The 17,924-nt window shown below is 36.6% G+C and overlaps 1 protein-coding gene across 3 annotated transcripts in view; it reads left to right on the forward strand.

Annotated features, from left to right (window-relative positions):
• The window catches only part of rttn (rotatin), a 51,683-nt gene that overhangs the window by 14,990 nt on the left and 18,769 nt on the right, over positions 1 to 17,924 (forward strand). For 2 of the 3 annotated variants that reach the window (XM_034000529.3, XM_059023110.1), the window contains 18 exons: positions 252 to 369; positions 1,618 to 1,714; positions 2,428 to 2,496; positions 3,784 to 3,975; positions 4,586 to 4,825; positions 5,207 to 5,348; positions 6,331 to 6,485; positions 8,143 to 8,362; positions 8,837 to 8,965; positions 9,138 to 9,248; positions 9,401 to 9,559; positions 9,783 to 9,860; positions 10,670 to 10,859; positions 11,216 to 11,307; positions 13,992 to 14,088; positions 14,476 to 14,671; positions 17,261 to 17,351; positions 17,619 to 17,772. In XM_034000529.3, coding sequence (XP_033856420.3) covers positions 252 to 369; positions 1,618 to 1,714; positions 2,428 to 2,496; positions 3,784 to 3,975; positions 4,586 to 4,825; positions 5,207 to 5,348; positions 6,331 to 6,485; positions 8,143 to 8,362; positions 8,837 to 8,965; positions 9,138 to 9,248; positions 9,401 to 9,559; positions 9,783 to 9,860; positions 10,670 to 10,859; positions 11,216 to 11,307; positions 13,992 to 14,088; positions 14,476 to 14,671; positions 17,261 to 17,351; positions 17,619 to 17,772 — 2,530 coding nt within the window. The remainder of the gene's footprint in view (positions 1 to 251; positions 370 to 1,617; positions 1,715 to 2,427; positions 2,497 to 3,783; positions 3,976 to 4,585; positions 4,826 to 5,206; positions 5,349 to 6,330; positions 6,486 to 8,142; positions 8,363 to 8,836; positions 8,966 to 9,137; positions 9,249 to 9,400; positions 9,560 to 9,782; positions 9,861 to 10,669; positions 10,860 to 11,215; positions 11,308 to 13,991; positions 14,089 to 14,475; positions 14,672 to 17,260; positions 17,352 to 17,618; positions 17,773 to 17,924) is intronic. The other variant, XM_059023109.1, reaches the window with a different exon arrangement.

The following is a 17,924-nucleotide window of genomic DNA, read 5'->3' on the forward strand; positions in this document are numbered from 1 at the left end:
CAAAAGAAGTTGCAACGCACCTTTCCAAGTCTCAAGTTCTGTTCTGCGGTTATAGAATCTGAGGAATAGTGAAAGGTACTGTTCTGTGATTGACAGATGAAAGTTAATTAACTTGTAGCTAATAAATATCAACAGTTGTTGTGAGGGCACCATTAAAGGAGGACGGTACATTAAAAAAGTGAAGTTGCGAAAAAAATCTGCATAGAACGCTATGTCTATGTGTTGCTGAAATATATTCTTGTTGTATTTAGAGCAAGGACTGCCTTTTGTTGCCATCTCTTTCTCTACTCCGGAAGCTTGTGTATGCAGACCCACTCCTCCGGCACTCTCTGGCTCAGCAGCCATCTCTCCTGCTCATGCTACTCAGAGGTTAGTATACTATTTACTATTATCTCTATTATATTTGACCAAAAGTTAGCTAAATAACCTACAGCAAACCAAGCAACTTTATATCAACCCTATAAATCAGAAGTGGATCATGCCAGCCATCAAAAATACAGTGTAGGCCCACAGGGAGCACTGCATTGGCCTTTGTTCTGAAGTAAGTTAGAGAGTAATATCATATCAGAATACTTTGCTTTTCTTCGCTATAGGGTTCAAAAGCTTTCTAACAATTACTCTTTATGGTCTCGTACACACACAGCCTAAATGCGATTGCGAGTTCACCTTTTGCTCTTAATACGGTTTAAGTACACACACAGTTCAATTGCAAAAGGCAGCAACAACCGCACTAGTTAATCCTGTAGCGAGTTCGGTTATCAATTCAGTTCAGTTAGTTAATGGTTAGTTTTTGCTTTGTAGAAAAGAGCATATCTGTGCTTGACGAGCTCTCGATCGATTACGTACTGTACTTTCTTCCAAAAGCATAAAAAAGAACACAGCCTCCGTGCTGCCGCCACACAAACCTAACGAATGTCGTGTAATTGTGGTCCGAGTTCAGTTGTTAGTTTAAACATGGAGTGCACTCACTTCAGTAATGAAAGGCGTGTGTGTACAACAAACAACCACAGCAAGTGCAGTTTGTTAATACGGTTATCGTGCTAACCGCAGTCTGTGTGTACGAGGCCTAAGTGTGTTTATTAAAGACCACAGAATAAATAATTATGAATACTAAAAGAAACTTAATTCAGAAAATAGTCTACTTCTATTCCAGTGACAAGGTAGCAGTAAATTGTGTTACTGTTTAGTATATTTGAGATGAGCAGGAAAATCTTGATCCCTGCATCATCTTATTGGTTTTGAATGTTAATATCATAAAGCTTCTGGTGACTTCATGACACAGCCTTTCTTCTAAAGCCTCCCACTAGCTACTAGTTCTGAATCAAAACCACCTCCATCAACTGATCCCAAAAAGTTTCAGCAGCCCTAATTCTAACTTTGTATTATATTCACTGGCATATTTGTTCTCTAAACTCAAAGAACATTTATTTACTGTACGTGTACTTGGAATTTCAGTTTATAAAACACATAGCCTTGGTCTCTTAATATTGGTGGATCCATAGTGGTCTTGGGGCTAAAACTCCCAGGACTTTTTTCACTTTTGCACATGCTGTGAATAAGGTTACGTAAATCTAATAAAATAAAGCCATATATTATCATTGTTACTGTCTTCTGCAGCTTCATTGATCGTAAAGGAAAATAAAGGCAATGTCACCGAAGCTGCAGCATTAATTTGCCTCCTATTGTTTGATGAGGTCGCCCGAATGGACGTATGGTAAGAACCTGGGTGTAATCTTGAGTTAATGTTATCAGCATATGTACTTTTTAAATTTCATATTTAACTTAAAACATTTGGTTGCTGGAGTTTAATGTGTCCTCTGTACTGTATGTATAAAGACATATATTCATATAGTGTCACATTCATGCCCTCTCCTACAGACACCCCACAAACTCTTCATTACTGTAAGAAAAAAGTATGTTCCCTGTAATCAGTGATTTAAAGGATACATAAGGACCTTTTTATTTTATTGTTACATGTTCCCATGTGTTGCTACAACTGTTTATGTAAGGTGTGTGTATTGTTTTAATTTTTTTGTTTTACATTTTGACCACTTTTTTAAACTTTTAAATTGCATTCCCTGCCTCAAGATGGCTTCACATGGACCTCTCAGAACTACATTTCTCATCATCCTCCTGCTCACTGGTAAATCCATCTCGGTTGCATATGTGAGCAGGAGGATGATGGGAAATGTAGTTCTGAGAGGTCCATGCAGGTACATGTGAAGCCATCTTGAGACAGAGAATGCAACTTAAAAGTTTAAAAAAGTGGTCAAAATGTAAAAGAAATAAATAAATAAAACAATACACACACCTTACGTAAACAGTTGTAGCAACACATGGGAACATGTAACCCAATAAAATAAAAAGGTCCTTATGTACCCTTTAAATCATGTTCCTAATGTACGTATGTGTTTTCTTTATACACAGGATAGATAATCTACCCAGCTGTTTGGTTCCCCCCTCTCCATTCAGTATACCTGTTACTGTTGTTCGAAGGTAAGAAAAAAAAAAAAAAAAACTGTCCAATGACAAAAATGTGACTGTCAACTGACAGGTTATTTAGGTTATTTCCCAAATTCAATTTTAGGTATTTGCTATAGGTCCAACATTTACACTTGCCAGACACAAGTAGAGCACAGATAGTAAGAACATTAAGAATGAAAAACTGGGTCCACTCAGCACAGAAATGAAATCCAGCTGCATGAAGGTGAAACAAATTGCAAAGGGACATTGAATAGGTTTTTAAAAAAGTCTAATGCTCGCAAACTGTGTATCACAAAATGACAGAAATAAAAAAAAAAGCCCAAAGTAGAAATATGTTTAATTTTATTCACACTCACATGTGCAAAAAAAGTGACAAAGTGCTCAAAAGTGCTAAAATGCAAACGTTTCAGCAGCCCCTGCTGCTATCATCAGTGCATAATACTAAACACATGTTTGCCATTTATATAGTCTAAAATCATTCACGTTAACAATATACATGTAAATCCAATTGGTAATTAGGGGAAGGGCTGAGTCGTCAGTATGGAGCTTTGAGGTATGCCTGACTGCATGTGTTACAGACAAGTAGAAATGGTAGGAGGTTTCAGTTGATGCTGTGAGTTCAGATTAGGTCCAGGTTAGACCACATTTGTGCCTGTAACACTAACATGCTTTGAATCAATTCACATGTCAAGCAGGAGAGTGTTGTTAAAATCTGGATTGTATGTATCCCTTTTGTTTCGGCAGTATCCAAAAGGAAATATGTAAAGCATTTTTCTCTTATCCATGAAAAATCAAAATAATCTCCCCTCAGGGTTATGAAGAGATCTTTCAGTAGCTGTGGGGTGCTCAGAATTTCAGTTTATGTAACTCTTTGCATGCAGCAGAGTGTTTGTTTTATAAGACCTGTATGTTTAAAGTAAAATTAATCTTGCCAGTTGTAGTAATTATAGATTTACTTTGGTGGAAAGAGGACTGGAAAAGCTCAACAAAATTAGTTTATTTGTGTTGGACAACATGCATGGAAGTTTAATTCCAAGTTACATTAAGGGGAAGATTTAAGTCATTGTAGTACATGTATTCATTTATTATACCATTATCAAATGTAGTTACTTGCTTTTTAAATTTGATACAATACTTGTTTGTGCTCCTTTTAATTATTGTAATGTATTATGATTACACAAGATTGTAAAAATGTGTTGATCAGCTTGAACTTTAGTGGTTATAGTTAAGAGTGCAGACCCAAAGAAACAAGTATTTCATAATTAAGTACTATATTTTGCACGCTCTGTCTATTAAAAGGTACAACCTCCCATTCCACGTTATGACCCATCATTTGGTAAGTCCTTACTGCACAGTGCTTCCACCTTCTTCTGATCCTTTAACTGTAAAACCTGCCTGGGACATGCTGAAGTGTGCCTGGAATCGTGCATGGTACAATGGGATTGATCTCCTCCTGGAACAAATGATGAGCCACGAAATGGAAACTGAAGAGTAAGATTTTAAAACATATTGTACTGTAATATTGTCCTGCTTTAGTGTCTAATAAACATGTTCTACAATATGTGCAGTGCTAATACAGTATAAAGATATAGATCATATTTAACTCCTTGGGCCCTATTTAAAGAAAGAGAATGATTGCACACACATTTCACAAAATGCTCAAGATAGAATTACATAGGATGTGTGGCTTGTTCAACATTGTCAGTTTTTCATGCATTCTGGGGATAATGTTAACGTTAGACATTTTTATAGATAACAATACTGATGTATTATTTCTATATGGTTTGGAAAAATATTGCTAGTTTTTGGATGAATGTGTTTTTTTTTTTTATATCACTGTATTCTTGTTGTGTATTCAACAATGTGCAGATGCCTAGTTCATGAATTGCAGTTCAACAAAACGATTCCTTCTCTTTAACTGTCAATAACTACTGATCGCTATTTAGAATGTGCTATTCCAAAGTAGTTCATTCCTAACTGTCCTCTCCGTCATCTCACTTCCTTTGCCCCAAAAAATCTGCTTTCACTATTATACCTCATTAACAGTGTTTCTTCTTTCTACAAATAAACAATCAAACTGCTTTTTCCATTTTATTCTCAGATTCTTGGATCGTTTGAAGTTGTCCCCTGTTGAAAGTTTGATGTTGAAAGTAACACACGTTACTACTGGACTGCAGAACTGTTTAGACACTATAAACAGTGCAGTTGCCCATGGCACTGTGAGCTCGGTGCTAACAAGGATGCGTTTCTACCTTCTCAGTGACAAGCTGTCTCTAAAGCAGGGGCCAGACAGCAGTAAGAGCATGCTTAAAACTCTAGAGTGGCGCTCTGCTTTAAGCAGGTATGTTTGAAATACTATTAGCCACATTTTCTATTCAGATCTACTCGCAACAAAACAAGTTTCAAGGTGTTCCGAGAAAGAGCCCCAGTCAAATATGTATTCTAAAAGGTGAATGATATATTACGGTATTTTGTGAGTCCCTGAGAAATAGTCGAGTTGACCTTATCTATACTGGCATTATTATTATTATTATTATTATTATTATTATTATTATTATTATTATATCAAAGTCTTAAATCTGGTTTGGCATGTTTGTTGATGTGTTCACTTACAAAGTGCCAGTTTAAAGGTTGAGTTTAGTAAAGACAAAAGAAATGTAAGGGAAGACACGCCATAGGATAAATCATATTTGAATAATAATTTGTTATCTTTTAAACCAAGGTTCCTGCAAGTGCTTCCAGCATGCACTGATGATGAGAAACTACTAGTGGATGTTGTAGTTTTTCTTAACCAGTTCTTTAAACACCAGAGCGAAACTGACAGTGAAGATCTTCAGTGGATTCTTGAGGTGGTACTTAAACAGGTAAATGCTGAGAAATAATGTTGTCTCTAGGTCATATGTTGCCGTGTATGTACAAAAGTTTAGTATTAATATTCGGTTGGAGAAGTGTAAAAAATAAAAAAAAATTACTTTGTGTTCTTTTGTAATCCATTATCACTGAGCACATCCTATCAAAAACTATCAAAAATGCAGTATGTCATGCACTGAAAATACAAATCTGCTATGTAGGTCAGCGAATGAGATTTGTAGCTGAGTGAGCATGCATGTAAATGAGTGGATTGGAAGTTTATGGGGTGAAATGGGGAGAAAAAATGACAACAGAAGTACAAGCAAAGTGGCAAATATCACTGCTAAGCAGAGAAGTGAAAAAAAGCCAAAGGGGACATTTCATGAAAGTGGTGGCATGATGTTTTGTACAGCATGTAATGTTCCTGTGGATTACAAATGAAAAGCAAGCTGTGACAAACATATTGAAAGCGCTTTACATAAACAGAAGCTACACACTGTTGAATCTGCAGTAGGAAAGACAGCTATATAAAACGGTGAGTGAGCTGTTTTCTGTAAAAGACAGAACAAATGCATCAGAAAACAGAAGTTTACCGACTTACAGAGGCTTTCTTTACAACATGCGGTGTCAGAATCGTGGAAAACTGTACATGTACTCTAAAGTAACAGTTATATCATTGGTTTTGGTGTACTGTTTAAAAGCTCTTGTGTATGTTGATGTAGCTAAAACTACATTATTTGGTGAGCTTTCAGTGTATTCTTGTTTTTTTGCCACACCTTCTCTGTGAAATGTGCTAAAAATAACCATTCCACAATCATAACCTTACTCATATTGTGCCAATGATTGGCAGTCTTTTTAGAAGACACACACTGCCTTGATTTTGTTTCGAAGTTGAAATCATGAAAAGACATACACCAAAACATGATTTAATGTGCCTGATATGTAATATTGTAAACCTTGGTGTTTCTTTTTTCTTTTCTTTTTTTCTTTATGCAGGAAACAAAGCCGTTGCTGAATGTGTTAGTGCGCACAGAGTCCCAGGTCCAAAGTGAAGCTGAGGAAATACAGACTGTCATCAACCAGAGACTCCAAAAGGAGTTGACAGGATTTTTCAACACAGTACTTCACTTACTCACATCAGTTACTGACAGGTAGAGGGGTCAGGAAAATAAGGTCCTCATTGTTGGGCTTTTTGCAGCACCAATTTGTTTCCACCTATATTCAAAGCTGAAACCCTAGGTTACACAGCTGACCTTTATTTATTTCTAAAGAAATGATTGTTACGGGTTTTGAAACTCATTGTGATCATTTAATCAAGTTTGCTGTTCATCAGACCATTTTTGTAAACTGTTTTAGAGCTGGTTAGAAGTTTCACATTTTTCAAAGCAGTGTTATTTATATCTTGAAGATTTGTTATAAACACTGTTCTCAAACATTCCTTAAACATTCCTTTTGTGAATTGGGCCCAATTGGGCTTTAGTATACCAAATTCTACAGTAAATTATATTTCAATCAAACCTTGTTTATTTATTAAACATGTGTAACAGAAGTAAATACCTGTAGATTATATTTCAAAGCAATTCAACATTTGCGCATAATTTATTGTGGGAGTTTTTATCTCATCAAGCAGGGCTGTCTAGAAACGTATTGATGCAGACCTCTCAAATTGTTTTGTTGATAATTTATGAACTGACACGTGTGGCTAGGTGCTTAATCCAATGTATGCTTTGTGAATTGATAAACAGTGATCGCAGTCATTACTTTTACATCAGGTTAACTAGACTGATTTCTCCACTATCCATTACAGTGTATTGTGGCCCTTTTACAGAATATTGCCAGCAACAATGTAACAAACGCTTCTGCTCTGAACCCAATTACCTTCTGTTAAATTAATAATAGTTTCAAGTACCAGACTATATGTTGAATCTATATTAAGTAATATCTGAGGCCAAGCAAATAAATAATAAACAGGGGTGCTTTATACCCACTTATAGAGTAGAGTTATCAAGGTCTTTACAACACAAAGTCTGATTTGACATTTTTTGTGAGGAAGAAAAATCAAATAAGCCTAGTAAACAACATGGTCAGAGATTGCATTGAATAACACTTTTTTATTGAAAACCTAGCAGCTACAATAAACTAAAATAGTGGTATTTTCATTTACGTGCAAGCAGTAAGAAGTAATTTGGATGTTAAGTCTATTAAGACACGTGGAAGGGTAGCGTTGCGATCAAGGCAAATGGCAAGAATAGCAAATGCAGAAGAAGATTGCACTTTCAGAAGTGGTTTATGTCACTTTTATTAATAAAACAAACAAAAAGGTTCAGACAAAAATACAAAATAAACCAGCATCCAAGCAGCTATCTCAGTGCAGGACAGAGACACCCTGCTCCTCTCAACCCTTCTCTAAAACTAACTTTTCTCCCAGTTAATGGTTGTCATTAATTATTAAACCCCTGGCCACATTCCACACATGTTTTTAGCAGAGAGGGGATTCTTACCCCAGCCCTGCCATATTTAGCATATTCTTCTTTTCAAACAAAAAACTAATATTTACAGTAATTGCATGTGGAGAGCTCCTGCTCTGCCACTATGTTTACCAGAAGTATACATTTTAATAATGGTGGGCTAGCTGTGGAGCCACTAAAAAAGACCATTGTGGGCCACATCACCTATTGAATACCAGAGCCCTATATCCAATGAGAATACCTGTTGGCATGTAACAAGGTGAAATATTTCACAATTTATTTGCTATGTAGTTTCCATGTGTTTTGTAATAAGTCATTTATTTATTTATTTTAAATGCAGAAAATGTTTGATTTTGGCTGGTCCTTTTCGGACTCAGCTGGCTGCCAAACTCCTTGGGTGTCTTCGGGTGTCAGATGCTCCCCGTTTCTATGGGCTTCCCTCACTGGAGAGAACCTTGCGGGGAATGGTCCATGTCACAGTCCTCCCTGGATGGAGTTTACATTCCCCCACACAAGAGCCTGATTCATTGTGTACGAAGTACTTAACTGGACTCCTTGAGGTGTGTGTTATGTTGTATTCAATTCCACTGTGTTTTTAAAAATAAACTAAACTGTTTTGGCGAGTCTGCTTTGCCATCCATACAATAATTGCATTTAATCTTTTTTTTATTTTATATTCTCACAAGTTTTGTGACTTGGCAACATATAGTCCTATGGTGTACACGTTGTACAAGTAATTTATAATATTGAGACACTTACAATGTGTGGTGTAGAGGAAGCACACTTCAACCGTATACAGTATTATTATCCGGGAAAATCATCATTCAGATAAAAGACTATGTTCTCTCATAATTACAGATTGTCCTCAACGACTGATTGAATTAAAAAAAATCAGCTATTGCTACTTTTATTCTAGCATGTTTTGTCTTTTGTACACTTTTTTGATAGGATTTTTATTTTAGGTTTAGGTTTACATGGATAAATGCCAGTTGTTTATATTAGCTTTCTAATGGAACATATTAATTTATTTTTAGGTTATTTCTTCATTTTATGTGGAATGGGGCAGGAACGCCTTGTCTTTTATGGGCAAAGGAGTCACAAAGAGTGCTGTTCTCTGCTTGCTTCAGTTGTCTCATGAAATGATTGCACAAACAAAGACTGAGGTAGGTAAAAAAAAAAAAAAAAAGAAAAAAAAAAATTACCTTGAGCTTTGACCTTTTTAAAGTTTTTGGCTATGAGTTACTGGCTATATACGCATCTGTTTTAATAATAACACTTTTCAAAAAACATATTCTAATGTTACCTGTTTGTTTTCTTGCACTGTTAATTCATTAGGACTGGATATCTTCTTGGTCTTTGGCTTATGACCAAAACACTGATGAACAGGCAGCCACTCGATTAGGGTTGGCTTGGCTCATTCCACTCTGGTTCGACAGGGACCCTGAGGTGAGACTTTATCAGATCACATATTGTCCCGTGTTGTCTAGGGTTTGAAACACTGTTTCTATAAGTAATACATTGCCATCTCCTGATACTTCTGAAATGACTATAAAATGACTATTACATTGTTTAAAAGCAGACATGTTTATTATTCCTAGGTACGATTTGCAAGTCTAGGAATTGGATCAGCTCTCACGTCAGTGGAAAGTGGGTGCATTGCACTCGCAGCAAGCTGCCAGAACATTTCTGGAGGATTATGGGGAACAGTGCTGAATATCCTACTTGACCAATTAGAATGCAGTATGGTCCGTAGAGAGGTTAGTTCTAATCACTAAAATAATTAACTGTCGAAATTTCAGAATATATAACTAGCCAGATCTTTAAAAAAATATTTGTTATAATTATGAAAACTAAATTAACATTCACATGTTACCGTGTAGATTTACAATTTTCTTCCTGATTATCAGGATTCAACTTGTATTGGTGTTTGTGTCCTGTTGTTTTTGCACAGCAAGATGGCACTGTTGATTTTTATTCTAGGCTGCATTTATTCTACAAAACCTCCTGGTGATGCCAATGCCTGCTAATATTGAGGAAGCTAAAGATTTTGCTTGGCAGGTAAGTGTGAGGATTAGATAAAGTTTATTTGTGCAGGGAACTAGTCAGACACATTTTTAAATACTGGAATATCGACCTTTTATTTTGGAGGCAGAATAAACCACATGTGTTTCATATATTAGTAAACTGCAAAGGAATTACCTTTTAAATCTGCTAAGTAAAATACTACAGTTTGTACTGGGAGATGTCAAATTGTTTAGCGGAACATGACTCCGTTTCTGATTTTAAGAATATGTATAAGAGCCAGACTTCTCAATGTATATACTATACATGTGAGTGCAGTAGTTGTCTGGATGTGTGATTTTAAAAAGCATTTCCTTATTTTTTATAGCGGAGATGTGACATGTTATTTTTTAACTATACTGGGCAGCCCAGCCACCCAAATAAAGCAGGATTAACTATTCTTTTTAAACACATTTTTACACACAGTTTTTCACACTTGGTTTCTATTTAATAAAAGATAATCTGTAGTTGTTAGCTATGCTATTTCTCACTGCAACCAATGGCCTATATTCTCAGTTGGTTTTATAGAAAATTTCCTTGGAATTTATCAGTGTATTTTTTTTGTGAATGCAAACAGTGTAATGCTGGTGGAGTTAACCTGTATCAGTACTTAAATTCAGTATGTCTCTACCACATGTAAAGGCATGGATTTTCTTGGTACTTAATTTGGCCAAATTTTGGATGGACATCGATAAATACTGACCTATAGTTTTTGTAAAACCTGGGAACATTTCTGTATAAACTGAGAGTAACGGGCCTTAAACATAACCTTTATAACTTCAGTAGTGTTGTCTGTTCGCCCCCAGAGCCCCTGTGTTCATGATGAAGATTCTGGCCTATCACTGGTGGGGCTGCCTGCTCTCCAGGCTCTTCTCTATCACTGCCAGTTTTTTGAACACGCAAGTCAAATTGTGAAGACATGTTACCTAGGCAGGCACTCCTTTGATTTGAATTATCCCAGAGCTAGCATCACTCTGACAGGCAATATCACTGAAGGTAGGTTATATATATATGGAAAGGATGGTAAAAGCCACTGTGTATTTGGTAGAAATAAAAACACATCACTTCTTGTAATTTGGGTGATTTGTGTTGCATATATATATATATATATATATATATATATATATATATATATATATATATATATATATATATATATATATATATATATAATTAATGTGATTTAACTAGTCTGTCTGATAATGCAATATACTTGTTTTACTAGCAAACTGTGACATGTTTAACAACATAACACTGTCAATGTGTGCCAAAACAAAATTACAGAAAATGATGTAGATATGTCACCTGGATTTTCACATGCAAAGTAACAACATGTTCATGATCGTCAACAGATTTTGATGATACAATGAAGCATTGGAGAGGTCCATCTAGCCTGTCTGATCATAGTCAGATGTCAAGTTCTCTTTCCACATCAAGTACTCTGGTAGGAGGCGTTAGATTTAAAACTTTGATTTAAAAGGCCAAGAAACTGTTCCTGTTTCTCGTTTGTGCTGTATTCATTTTTTGTGAATGTTGGCATATGAATTGCATTAGGTTCCATTGCAGCAAATTATTTCACTGATGAATTGAGATATCACTGGTAAACCATGCTTTAAGGTGTTAGTCATGTATTCCACTAACACTTACATTTCTGTTACAAAGAACACAACTAGAACTATGGTTCCTGTATTATTATTATTACACTATGTAACACAATTTTTGTTCCTGGGTAGTAAGTGTTATTTGCTAATTGCTTATGCCTCAAAAGTATAGAAAATGGCTATTATTCCCTACAAACTTTGCTTTTGTGACCAGGACAGTGATATTTTGAAATTTACCTATTTCCAATGAGAAAACAGGTGAATTTGTGTCTTTTCGTTCACATAAAGTCAGAAAAAAACAACATATGAATCCAAATTAACATGTATTTATACTAAAGTAATACAAAAATGACTACAAAAGATTTAGAAGTGAGTAGTTTTTCGAGATTTACGATTATACTGTAAATCACTTTCACGAATCAGCCCCCAAATGTAGTCTCCCATCATGTTCTCGTTATACTGTCCTTGGTAGCGGCGTTCAAAGTCCAGTATATCCTGGTGGAAGAGCTCGCCATGCTCCTCCGAGTACACTCCCATGTTCTCTTTGAATTTATCAAGATGAGCATCAAGGATATGGACTTTGAGGGACATCCTACAGCCCGTTGTGCCGTAGTTCTTCACCAGCTCCACATAGTTTTCGGCCTTGTGATTGCCCAGGAAGCCCCGAACCACTGCGACAAAGCTGTTCCAAGCCGCTTTCTCCTTACTAGTGAGCTTCTTGGGGAATTCATTGCACTCCAGGATCTTCTTTATCTGTGGTCCGACGAAGACACCGGCTTTGACCTTTGCCTCAGACAGCTTGGGGAAGAAGTCTTGAAGGTACTTGAAGGCTGCCGACTCCTTATCTAGAGCTCTGACAAATTGTTTCATAAGGCCCAATTTGATGTGCAGTGGTGGCATCAGCACCTTCCGGGGGTCCACCAGTGGCTCCCACTTGACGTTGTTCCTCCCCACAGAGAACTCGGTCCGCTGTGGCCAGTCCCGCCTGTGGTAGTGCACCTTGGTGTCCCTGCTGTCCCAAAGGCAAAGATAGCAGGGAAAATTGGTAAAACCGCCTTGGAGACCCATCAGGAATGCCACCATTTTGTCTCCTATGACCTCCCAGCCGTACTCATCATACTTCAAGGCGTCCAGCAAGGTCTTGATGCTGTTGTAATCCTCTTTGAGGTGCACCGAGTGAGCGAGGGGAAGAGACGGGTACTTGTTACCATTATGGAGCAGCACGGCTTTGAGGCTCCTGGATGAGCTGTTAATGAAGAGGCGCCACTCATTCTGGTTACAGGCGATTCCGATTGCCTCGAACAGACTGGTCACATTGTGGCAGAAGCAGAGCCCATCTTGACGGGTGAAGAAGCTGGAAAAAGGTTGGTGACGCTTCCTCTGATCTGCAACTTGCACACTTTCATCCAGGATATACTGGACTTTGAACGCCGCTACCAAGGACAGTATAAGGAGAACATGATGGGAGACTACATTTGGGGGCTGATTCGTGAAAGTGATTTACAGTATAATCGTAAATCTCGAAAAACTACTCTCTTCTAAATCTTTTGTAGTCATTTTTGTATTACTTTAGTATAAATACATGTTAATTTGGATTCATATGTTGTTTTTTTCTGACTTTATGTGAACGAAAAGACACAAATTCACCCGTTTTCTCATTGGAAATAGGTAAATTTCAAAATATCACTGTCCTGGTCACAAAAGCAAAGTTTGTAGGGAATAATAGCAATTTTCTATACTTTTGAGGCATAAGCAATTAGGAAATAACACTTACTACCCAGGAACCAAAAAAAATAAAAAAAATGTTATTATTATTATTATTATTAATAAGAATATTGTTTTTCTTAACTGGCTTTGTCTCTGTTTAAGATATTATTATTATTTTTTTTTAATCCTTTGAACCTTCATAGTTAACGTTTTAGTTTTTTTTTCAATTTCCTGTCAACAGACATTTTAAAACTAAGCTCAAAATCCCTGCAGAAAGGTCTTACAGGGTGGGGCAAGACTACATTAGCAGCAAAAATGTTATTGTGTTGAAAACAAAGGCATGTAATGTGCAGAAGCATTTAAAGTGACCAAATATAAGTGCTCTTCACTTGTTTAAAACTTACAAATTATTCCAATTATTTCCAAAATGGGAGGATTTCTTTACTGTAATTGTTCAATATGCTTAAATGGGTATTTTTTTTCTTCTGAGTGCTCTCTCCCCATATTACATAGATTTAACAATGTAGTTTAAATAAATGAAAAGGTCTTTATGAAGCTGGCTTCATTCATTGTACGAAGAATACAGCATTTGGGTGGGTGTGGCATATTAGGGTAGGCATGTTAATTATACCAATGCACATTTCCAAAATCTAGAAAAGTATAGTATGATGATGACATCACAAATCTAGAAAAAGAATGTTCCATTCTGTCTGCGAAAAGTTGTTGTAAACATAGCCAATGACAATTTAGAGTAAATCTAGCCCTTAGTCTTGTCAGCAGAAATTCCAGACAGACGCATGTATTTTTTTTATTATCATAGGTCCTGCCAGAAGACAGAGCTGAAAGGCAGATATCTGCCTTCTCAGTGTCTAGGGTACATGCTCCGGATACCCCAACTAACAGACTGATGGCACAAGGTAGGCTGAAACACTTAATGAGCTGTACACAGTGGTAGAAAAGGTTACAGACAAGAACACCAATTAGAAAATACAGTACAAAACAGCAATACCACCTATTCTGCTCATAGCCGTTTTGCCACTACAGTGATCCTTTTATTTTCTTCATGCCTGAAATTTATTTAGTTTTTATATACCATGCTCACTATGTAAATACAAAAATCAAAGACAGTATTGTATACACTCTAAGGTGTTCTGAAAACAGGAGTACATTAAAGACTGGAGTAGGCGCTATCACCAAGGTTGGCATTTTGGAACCAAGTTCTTACCTTATAAACCTACTACAGTATTTAATTTTTTTTTTTGCAGTTATCATTTACCATTATTTTCCATTTCCTTGTATTGAAGGTCAGAGTGACACAGACACATCCTCTTTGAGTACAGAGGACTCCAGGACATCAGGCATGCCTCAAGACCATTGTGTTATAGTTACACCTCCACTTTTATCAGCAATCAGTGGGCTGCTGACTAATCTGTTGGCTGTTTTACCAGAATGCACGTTGAGCGCTATTAATCAATATCACATTCTCTCCTCTTTAACCAGGTAAACGCCTTCTTTTGTCAGTCTGCATAGTACAACATAAATAGCTTTAAATGTTATCTTAGAAAGCTTATTTCTATACTTATGTAATTAGATTTAGTTTTAAGTGTGTGGAAGGGTGATGGGCAATTCACTGACACACACATGGGAGACAGAAGTTTTATTTGCAACACCGCGCTGGTGCCCAGTTTTATTATTTTCTTTAGCCCTTATTTTCTTTAGCCCGCAGAGGGCACTGTTGTCTGTGGCCTGAATACCGACAACGGTAGTCAGGTCCACAGTAATGCCAATACAGGTTCTGGCAGGCACACTCACAGGTGCTCAAAAATAATAATGAAAACCAAAGGCGAAACGAAAAAGGGAAAAATAAAACTACAAAACAAAAAGTGCTGCTTACGCAGTGCCCCCATTGTCGCTAAGCCGGTCAGTATGGGTCTCTGACCTACACTCAGCTATCTTCTATACATTGGGGTGGCCAGAGTTCCCCGTATAACTACACACGTCCCCTCAGGGACGTAATTATTTCTTTTAATTCTTGGTTTATTTTAAGGCAGGCTGTCTCCCTCAGGTCTTTGTTTACACTGGCGTCTTCCGCCAGCGTCACTGGGTATCCTCTCTCCGGCCACCCGAATGCATAACCAAGCGCTGTACTTATGGGCCGAGCAATCCCCCAAGGCCCGCCTCTCAGCAACTCAGAGAGAGGGAAAGCCAACACACACACTTCCCCACATCTCCGTGTCATTGCCATGACTGACAGGTGAATCTTACGAGGCTGCCGCCCTCTTCCTGCAGAACCACGCATGCGCCAGATAGTCAGCACAGACCCCCGTTACAGAGTGAATATCTTCAAATACATTTAAAAAAAAATGTTATTTATTATTAATAATAATAATAATAATAATAATAATAATAATAATAATAATAATAATAATTATTATTATTTTAACCTTTTATCTTTTTATGATGTTTGTAATTACTCAAATATTGTGTAAGGCACTTTGGTCTGAGTTTAGGATCTGATCTGCAGTTCTAGTTGCCAGCCATAGACATGTATACCATGATTCTTCAGAATAAATCCTATGTATTGCGCACACTTTGTGCATTGTGTGCATGCCTGAGCATTTATTTACCATCCGTTGTATAAGCACCACCCCTTTTGTAACGTGCACTCCTTGTATAACCCACACCCCATGTAAAAAGGAGAGGGGTAAAGAAAAGAATAATACTTAGTAGGATCAATTCTACTTTAACCAGTGTATATATTAAGTATAAATTAAGTATAAACTGTACCCTGCTTTATATAATCTTATTTTGCTGAATCTTAATCAAAGACTTAACAAAAAACAAAACAGGAAAACATAGTATTTTGACTATTGCAATCATAAAAAGGTAAGAAAATAACAAATACATTCTCCTTAGTGGTACAATTTTTCTAGAATTAAGTAAATAGAAATATACACAAGGGTGTCCTTTCTGCACTGCCACACACCAGACGCGATGCGATTTGACCATACACACCAGAAGCGACACGACAGGTTTGAAAACTGCCAGATCTATACAACTGTTAAAAAATGATTATTGACAAAACTATGATCAAGACTGGTACATATTCGTTAACATGATGTAGAAATTGAGTGTCTTTGACGGTATATCAACACATATGGCGATTTAAATCACCCATACCAGGCTTATCCAGTTCCTTCAAAATGGAGTCCCATATATTGTCTTTCAAATCTGTATGTTTATAATTCTGATGGCCTTTGTCATAAAGCTCTGGGTATTTTTTCAACGGCAATTATTATTGTTTCCTCTGTCATTTTGGATACCCTACTGGACCACATGCATTGAAGCTGTTTTCTGATTGCTCAATATCCTAATTGACATGCGACAAATTGCAAAAAAATAGGATTCAATCGTATTTATTTCGCGTCGCTCCAGTGCTGCCCTGGTGCTGCTACCGTGTCGCCTGTACTTATCAAAAATATAGGTTCTATTCATTTTGTCACATTGCTGCACAATTTCGCGTGCCGCATCGCGTCTGTTGTGTAGCAGCCTTTATTCCTAAAAAATAAAAAACCTTTAAAATTGGTAAGTAGCCTGGATAAGGGTGTCTGCTAAGAAATAAATAATTATTTTACAGGAACATGTAGTAAATTGCTAGCTGTGACAAACTGTGGTTTATTATTTACTCTTGATGATGATGATGATGATTCAGGTATGCAAGAACATAACTCAGAATAAGGCAAACCTCATAACAGTGTAGAGGAGATGCTCTTTACCAAGTGGATAGCAAACTTCATATTCACCTCCTGATAGTTTGTGGTGGGCAATTGAAATGGACAGTTTTGAATATAGCCATTCAGGAAAAGGACACGTATTAGTAGAACCCTGATCCTCAGTGCAAGCTGAGCTTCAAAATAGCGTGCTTATCCGGCTTTATAGTATAACGTGACTTATCAGATGCATTCCACAATGACAGACTGTACACATACAAACTCAAAGTACAATAACATGAGCTCACATGTGAACCAAAGTAATTTTCAAGAATAAAATGATTACCATAATAATTTCATTTTTTTTGTAATTTCCCAGTTTGGTTGATGCCAGTTTATTAGAAAGATGTTTCTGGGAGCTCAGGTCTCCATCCTCTACTCCGGGTTACAGAGAAGATATTAAAGCTCAGGTCAGTACAATTAAAGTTTTTATCTATTGCCATTAAAATTTTCACTTTTGTGTAATTTCAGAATTACGTTGATATCAATTAAACTTTTCTTACTTTGCTTTAAATGTTTCAGGTTTTCTCTTCACATCTTCATTTTATTATTTATTCATCTCATTTTTGATCTTAATAGTCTTGCATACTATTGCCATTTCATATCAAGTATTTGTCTAGCCTTGGCTAGTTATATATTCTATGGTTGAAAATGCTATAACTTCTGCTTTCAAACAGGTGTTGAGCCTTCTCCAGTATATATCCTGCTTTTCTGGACTGCTCCAATCTTGCTTGATCATAAACCATGACATTATAAATCAGGAGGAGGTACTGAAGCCACTGCTGACAAATGTGTTTGCCATTCTTTCAACACATCTCAAGGATCATTTTGGTAAGAAGATTGTCAGAAATCTTATAATTATTCACACATAATACAAACGATAAGCTGTTCAGATATTTCAAAATGCAGTTGGTGCCACAATTGTATGCTGTTGGTTTTAAGTGATGTTGGGTATTTTTGTTATCACTCCTGATCTATAAACC

This window comes from Acipenser ruthenus, chromosome 4, assembly GCF_902713425.1.
Source record: "Acipenser ruthenus chromosome 4, fAciRut3.2 maternal haplotype, whole genome shotgun sequence".
Lineage (NCBI taxonomy): Eukaryota > Metazoa > Chordata > Actinopteri > Acipenseriformes > Acipenseridae > Acipenser > Acipenser ruthenus.